This window comes from Aulostomus chinensis, chromosome 22 (genome assembly GCF_037954235.1).
Source record: "Aulostomus chinensis isolate RoL2024-O1b breed Wild chromosome 22, RoL_Achi_v1.0, whole genome shotgun sequence".
NCBI lineage: Eukaryota > Metazoa > Chordata > Actinopteri > Syngnathiformes > Aulostomidae > Aulostomus > Aulostomus chinensis.
The window spans coordinates 7,051,097-7,059,095 of record NC_141341.1 but is presented as its reverse complement, the minus strand read 5'-3'; the positions used below and the strand labels follow the sequence as shown (position 1 = coordinate 7,059,095).

Here is a 7,999-nt window from a genome sequence, read left to right as displayed (position 1 = left end):
GGAAAGTTTTGTTGTTTCCTTTTTCTTCTCACAACCATCTGGGACCCCCCCCCCCCCCCCCCCTTGTGAAAACACTCTTCAATTTGTTGAGACTGATTGGGATCCAGGATTTTTTTTTTTTTAAGGATTCCACTTTGCAAGAGGGCAAAACGTAACATTTTACATTCATACATAACATTGTACATCCTTTTTTAATCAAGAAACATTTCTTGGACCTTTATATGGGACTTATCAGTGGGGATTTATTTCTTCCTTGTGAAATGGGACCTTCATGTCACATTCATAAACATTTCAGAAAATGTACTAACCTTTATTAAAAGAAAACATTTAGGCATATTCCAGATAGAAAAAGTCTACTCTGAGACATGAGTGGATTTGCACATAATGGAGGAGTACTCTTTGGCCTTGGTACGGTCTGTGCTTTTTGAGAGCAATTTCAGTTTAAATTTGACTTATTTTAGTGGTTTTAGCCAAAGCCTATTATTCACACTAAAGTCTACATGCAGAGCATTTATATAATATAACACACCTGGGGGGGGGGGGGGGGGGGGGATTCCGCTGGTTTCTCTAAGTGCATGAGCCACCTGTGAGAGCTGTTAATGCATAGAGTTGTAATAAAGACCACTGAAAGAGTACCATGGGGCTGTTCGGTCATTGCCCTTCATAAATGAATGTGATCAAATTACAAGCACTGGGGCCAAACTTAAGTTGAATATATAACAGTGTGTGTTTCCATCCAGACTTTTATATCTCTGCCACCTATTGAGTGATTGCACGTAGAGGAAAACGTGTTTGTCAGATAGGACTGGAGAAGATTTGGTGGGCTTTTTTTTTTGTTTTTTTTTGCAGATGCTATTAAAGGCCTAAATCTTTAGTCCAATAACTTTATTGCATAAAACTGGCATGATAGTGAAGAAACTCCCATCTGACACCCATAACCTGTTGTGTTTACGTTCAAAAAACAGAGGAGACTGGTCCACTACAGTTACTTGAGAACCAGGGCATAGTACTGGCAATTTAGTAGTCCCATGGCACCGAAAAAGTAGGGTACATGTCTACAACTAGGTTATGCATGGAGTTTCTTCTCCATAGCCTAAATTCCCCTTTTTTCTTTCATTCTGCCATACCTCCCCTCCCTTCTCGTTTCCTCTCTATCCTTGCGTCATTGTTTTGAATGGAGCATCCTCCCGGCTTGCATTACCTTCTGTCGGAGGAGAAGGGGGAGCGGTGGGGCTTGTGGAGGCGTGTGCTGCGCCGACCAATTGCAGGCCGCTTTGACCGCGGGACCGCACATGTTTACAGGCAGCATTCCGCCGGTAGAGGCTCTGCTCGGCTGGATGTAACTGCGAACTGGATATCCCATAAACTGGATCCGGAGTCGCTTCACGGTGGTATTTTCGACCGCTTTCACCATCCCTGAAGGAATGGCAATGAATGAAATCGAGTGAAGTGAAATAATTCGACGCGTTTGCCCTCGTTCTTCGACGTTCAAGTGTTTTCCCCACCGATTATCCGCCATATTGCTTTGTCGTGTACCAACGTCATATATATTCATGATGGCGGCGTCTTCTCCATGTTTTCCCGCCGCCTCCTCAGCTCACAGGGAGCAGTGGGGAAAACAAACAGGTCGAACGGAGAGGAAGATTGGTAGCCGGTTGGATGTGGAGGTTGTTTAGCGGCAAATGAAGCGCATTGTAAGCTTTTTGTCGGGTGCTATTTTTAAAGTTCTACAGTTATTTGGTGCTTTTGAGTAGTTTTAGAGTTCTCGCCTTCCCGAGTATGTTGTCGCTTTCTAACATTTTGTTAGAGCGCGCTGCGGTTTTGTGTTTTTCTCGACGTTGTTTACCGGCCACGATTCGACGTTTAATGATTTAAAATCCACCGGTTTGTCTGCTCTGAATTCAGATAGACATTTTATTTTTTTTAAAAAAATGCATACGAGGCGTTTGGTGAAGCGGTCGATTCTCGGCAGCCGTGTTTATGCACCGAGTCCGACCGGGGACGGTGCCCCGGTGACAGGAGTGGTCCAGGCTGTCAAGCAGGAAAACAGAGACGTCTCGGCCGCGGGAGCCCGGCGCAGCGTCTACACCGTGCTCATGCAGGACGGGAGCCTGAAGGAGTTCTCCGAGGAGGAGATAGCCGCAGGCTTCAACCACACCGCGCCGAAGGGACCGCTCAAGTCCAGCTTGAAGGTGTGTGTGCAGAGCTCTCCGGCCGGCACCGCTGATGTTGTTGTTGTGCGGCGTTTTGCAGCGATTAACCGCTTCCTTGTCGGAGCGGTGTGAACGGCGCCACCACTGCCGCCGCTGCCTCTGCCGCTGCTGGCACGTTTAACCCGCTGAGACAGAATTTGCAATGTTTTGGATTGCCACTATGCAAATTTAGCCGCCTATTTTCTTAAACAAGGGACTGTCATGACTTTTGGCGACATTAGAAATATGGGACAAAGGGCTTGACAGGGCCTGCGCAATGTTTATGTGGGCTAGTGGGTGGGTAAGCCGATGCAAACAAACAGGCTCTGACTGCAGCGATTTGGATCGATAGAAGAGCTGCTCCAAGGTTTTATGCACATATGACATAAGCATGTTTATGACTTGTTTATTATTGCACATTTGCATTTTTGAGAATGGGTTTTGTCCTAGGATTTATGATAGATGAATATTGCTGGCTGTCACTCAGTTGTGTCAGGATGTGAATTCACTTTTGTCAGCAAGCCCCTCTTTTTAAATTTTTTTTTTTTTAAAAAACAACGGTTAAAAAATTTAACCACCGGCTTCCTGCGGCTTCAGAAGCTGAGTAGAAGGTTTAAGTTTGTTGTCTGATGGGGGCCTAATTACTAGTGACCTAATTGCCTTCATGTGGTGCCTGTATGCCGCTTTGGTGTCACATGGCCTCAGCGAGAGAATGCATGAGATAGACCAGTCAGATCAGGATGTAACTCATATCCAGCATGGGGGAGGTATGAGTTGTGTCTTTTTTTTATAGTGAGTGAGGAGTGCATGTGACTGACGGTTGTTTAGCCTTTGATTGATTGATACAGTTTCAGGTATCCTTACATTTTCATGGATGTTGGTAAGTTGCTGATGATAACTTATGACAACCTTTGTTGTGCTAGTTTTGTAACTGAATTATTTTTTAAATTTTGTTTTGTTTAGTTTTTTTTTTTTTCCTCACACGAACTGTTCGCATTTCTGTATTTTGTAACTTGAGGGAGGGTTTGCATTTATAGATACAACAGCAGTAGGAAGAAATCTCATTCCACTGACTGAACGGTTTGCTATCTTTATGCAGCTGCAAGCTACAGTTATATCCACATAGAAAAAAGGCACCAGCTCTACATGCAAGATTGACAGCATGCTTCTCTTGTTTTGCACACATTTGTGTAGGCAGTGTTGCATTCACAAAAGCTGTTTCACAGACAGTTACAGCCACCATACAGGCTGGAGTAGTGCAGCTGAGGCTACGCGCGCAGTCCTGTCAGCACAATGGACAAGTCTCTTTCAGCACAACACAATTCCCCACAGAGGTCGAAAACAAGCCATAAAATGAGGAGGAGGGATCTTGTGTGTGTGTGTGTGCGTGTGTGTGTGTGTGTGTGTCCGTGTCCCATGTGCATCTGTGTTGCTTTTTGTTTGCAAGGATGTGTGTGATACTATTTTTCAATTATGGAGTGGGGGTTGTTTTTTAGAGCATGCCGCCCCATTTTAGCAGCAGCTGTACAGCCAGCAAAGTGGGCACCCCCAGGTTGGCAACTGGTGGCATTCTCCAAAGAATCTGCACGCTTGGCACCATGCCCAGTATGGCAATCAGAGCCCCCCCCCAACACACACACACACACCCTTTCTGCAGGGGGAACAGCATGCCACTTGTTGACTTGTTGATTTGTGCAAGTGTGTATTGTGTGAGCAGGTTTCCGCACTGCTAACAAAGAGATGCGGCTTGTTTTTGCTTTGCTTTTGTTGTTTCTCGCTGTTGTTTTCGTTGATCAAACGCCGGCGTTAGAGTCAATGAAGCAAGATTGTTGACAGCAGCTGAGTGACTCTTTGTTCTGAAGTGGTGATTCCGGGCAGGCCTGTGTAGGCTGTCCTTTTTGGTTGGCTAATCACTGTGACCATGGGTTCAGTTTTGGATGCTGCGACTGTGACAAGAAATATTTAAGCCAAAGATTTATGCATTATAATTTCTTTAAACACAGAAAGTTACATGCACACATTTTAATCGCTTTGGCTTCATCTTCCTGGTATTTCTGTCTCATTTGCAAAAGGACTCTTATTTAGAAAGCAAGCGCTTTGAATTTGAATTAAAAAAAGACTTCCTCTATTACACAAGCAGCAGAGTTGATGGTGAACATAAAGCTGGACTGTGTCAGTGCAGCAGGAATTTATCGGTTAATAATTAAACCTGTAATCCTGGTATTCTTTAAATACAGGTGGTTCCTGCAAAACATGTCTGCCAAAAAGATAGAGGGGTTTTCGCATGACCAATCTGTAGTGTAGTGTCACACACACAGACAATCACCATTTTTGACACGTGCAGATCAAATTTCCCAAATGAATTGTCATGATTAACAATGTCCCGACTCTGTGAATTGCCATCGTTCATAAACCAGATGAAATGAAGGAATTTCCATTGGTTTTATCGGAGGGGTACACACTTGTCAAACACAACACCTAATCTTTCCAGAGCCTGTGTAATCCATCTTGTTGTTTTACTCCAGTCGTGTTTTCACAGAGCGTTTTGCGCACCACTGAGTGTTCATGTGAGCTGCTTCTGTCATGAGCGATACTCAATACTCATTTCGGGCAAATTGTTCTCTTGGTGTTTGTATTTGTGAGTGTGAGTGAGTGAGTGAGTGTGTGTGTATGTGTGCGTTGTTTGTATGAGTGATTGAAGTGGGTGCCATTGCCTTTTCCACAATAAAGCCTAATCGTGTTACAGTGCTTTGAGATAATGATCTAGATCACACACACACACACACACACACACACACACACACCCTTTGCTGTAAATGTCATACTTTTCAGTGCTTTACAGCATGGGCAGTTGTGTGTGTCAGTTTGGCAATGTTTTGGCCTTCTTGTGTGTTTTTCTAAGAGCCCAATGGCATTAGTTAACTACAAAGGTGTGTGTGTGCGTGTGTGTGCACGCATGCATGCAGGGTTTCATGTTCAGGCGCATGCATTTGTTGATGTTGTGTAAGGTAGGAGGTCATGTTGGGTTATTGTTTTTTATATATATATATATATATATATATATATATATATATATATATACACACACACACAGCAGGTAGGTGTTTTAAGGCTTTTCTCTTGTGCTGGCCTTTATGTCAACAAGAAATTAATGTTGGTAAGTGTGTGTTTATGTTGTAAAGTATAGTTTGTGTATGTTGCTGAAATTTTGCTGCAAGGGCTGAAGCTCTCAAACAACCCTCATGAGCAACTTTATCTAAACAGGGGTATGCACAGTTATGTAAGGGAGTATGGAAAATTAAAAAAAAACAAACAACAAAACTGTACTATCCTCTCAAAATGAGTGACTGTTTCTCCCAAGAATATTCTGTGCCGTCTCACTCTTTCTCTTCCTGTGATTGGCTCTGACCCTGATCCATCTCACAAGCCTAAAGGCACCAAGTACATCCCAATCAGAGGCATAGTACAGCCACAAGCGGGTCTACAGGCCATGTCCACCAGTATATTTCCTCCCTGGGGCTGAAAAAATAAGGCATTTTAGCACACAACATGTTACCAAACCTACTCAAATATGGATAAATGGTTGGTACAGTCTCACACCACACCTATGGCAGAAGCAGTGGGTGTTATATCTCAGCAGAAGCAGACGACCCGATTGGCCAATCATTTTCTCAGTGGCTTCAAGTATGGTATCTGATAGACTAAGTGTTGTGGTGCATGGGGTTCTGCGTCAAGCAGTTGACTGTTTCTGTGGTTAAAGAATCACTAATCTAAAGCGTTATTTTGTTTTATTTCTGTTGTCATGTACATGATTGAGGAAGAAATTAAGAGGTCAATATAAACTTATTTCATATTCATTTGTCTATGCCTCTCCAGCAGAACTCCATTAATGGAGCTACAGATGGCCAGAAAATAGAAGGCTGCTCCCTTAGCCCAGAGGCAGCAGAGGACCAGCGAGTGGTGGATGGCAAGCGTGGTGGCCGGGACCCTGACACTCGCTCAGTGTCCCTGCTAGAGCAGAAACGCAAGGTGGTCTCCTCCAGCATTGATGTCCCTCATGCCAGGTAGGAGAGTGTGTGTATGTGTTTATACAAGCCTGCCAGTTCTTTGACAGCCTGAGTCTTGTTTCTGTCTCGGAGGGAGTTTGGCTTGAGGTCATAGATGCAAAGTTCAGTGAAGGTGTATGACATAGATATGTCATCTCAGAGTTTCATCACGGAGTTTATAGGTTGACGTTTGATTTATTCATGTGATCCTCTCAGCCATTGTGGTGGTGCAATGTCATCTGACAGGGGTCCACTTTTATTCCAGATAGGTTTATAATTCATTTGCCATCATACAGCATGCTATACTGTACACCAATTTAGTTTGTCTGTGACGATAACCGGTGATAAAAAGATGTACTCAAAAAGTCACTTTTACAGTAATTTCATCAAGCTTAAGTTGCCGAGGCAATTATGGTTATTTAGATCAAATTCCTCTGATAGTGTCTGAAATTGTATAAGTGGTTCAATGTGGGATCACGGCCATGGATGTCAACTTACATTGTAAATCCCGCCAGCTACCCACTTGCACGTACGTCTTTTCTGCTTCAGAACAAAAACCCTATGGTCGCACTTCAGCAGGGCTTGTCGGTGTGAGCGTGTCACTGTCATTGTCAATAAACACCGTTTGTCAACTTTAGGAGGAAACAACAGGCTGACAATCCAACAACAATGATAATCATAGTACATTGTTCTTAACATACGTTGTCCTGACTCCCAGATCAAGAGTTGACTGATAGCTTAAGTTTGCTTTGACACAAAGTGACAAATCTACACAAAGTTTGAAGAATAAGGGCAGTTTTCACTGCAGGGACCCAAGCCCAGACCTGAGTGCTCTTGACTCTGAAGTTCAGTTCATTGCCCAAGTCTGCTTGGTGGTCCCAGGTTTGTTTCATGTGTACTTTGGTAGAGTTCGTAAGAGGTGTGAATGCTGCTTAGGTATAGTCGGGAACAATTCAACCTGTAAAAACAAATGGGTGACTCTCCATTGGCTTCACGCTTAAAATATCTGGGTGCTGTTTTCTAAATTCTGGAGTCAGAAAGAAAAAAGGGGGGGAAACATTCCTTTAAAGGAATATTATATTTCTTGGGTGATTGAATCTTTAATTAAAACAATTAGGTTCCTTTCACAAAAGAACCTAAGTTTGGTATCCATGTGTCTTTTAGAGTTGAAGCAGTTCAAAGGGTTGGCACTTTCTGTATTTCTTGTGTGTGATTAGATTATTTAATATTTGCATCTTGATGTCTCCTCCTGTCTCTTTAATAAAGAAAACACTTTATTAATTTTCCTTTGCACGTCTAACTTCTTTATGTGCTACTTTGGAAGAAGGCATCAATTCTGTGTCACCTTAAATCCAAAATAGGTGTGACAACAAATATGTTCAAAATTTGTGTGGGAGGACAGCTATCACCTCCTTGTTTTCCAAAGTGGGCTACATCTGATCCTGCGGTGTGGAATGCACAGTCCTGTTCAAATGTAAACTGTTATTACTGTGTGTTATGATGGATGAGTTGTCCCTTCACTCAATTCAATGATCCTCTCAACACCACGCGCACACACACATAGACAAATATTATTTTTAGAGGGTCAGCGTAATCTAAATCCACCCCTGAAGAAGGACCACAGCAGGACAATTAAACATTAATAGGCAGCAGAGCACAGCAGTGAAGTGCCATCTAATAAAGAAACAACACTCTTTCACCATTAAATGGGAGGCACTAATCCCTTGTAAAGCATGATGCTGTTATCGAACATCACTCCCC

At 43.1% G+C, this 7,999-nt stretch overlaps 1 protein-coding gene across 4 annotated transcripts in view; it reads left to right on the top strand.

The window, feature by feature from the left end:
• Positions 1–1,302: 1,302 nt before the first annotated feature.
• The window catches only part of znf704 (zinc finger protein 704), a 47,353-nt gene continuing 40,656 nt past the window's right edge, over positions 1,303–7,999 (top strand). Inside the window, exons 1-2 of one of the 4 annotated variants that reach the window (XM_086192911.1) lie at positions 1,303–1,694; positions 6,069–6,256. In XM_086192911.1, coding sequence (XP_086049037.1) covers positions 1,683–1,694; positions 6,069–6,256 — 200 coding nt within the window. In that variant the 5' untranslated portion in view covers positions 1,303–1,682. Of the gene's footprint in view, positions 2,193–2,500; positions 3,073–6,068; positions 6,257–7,999 lie in introns of those variants that run through there. The other 3 variants (XM_086192910.1, XM_086192909.1, XM_086192912.1) reach the window with 3 other exon arrangements.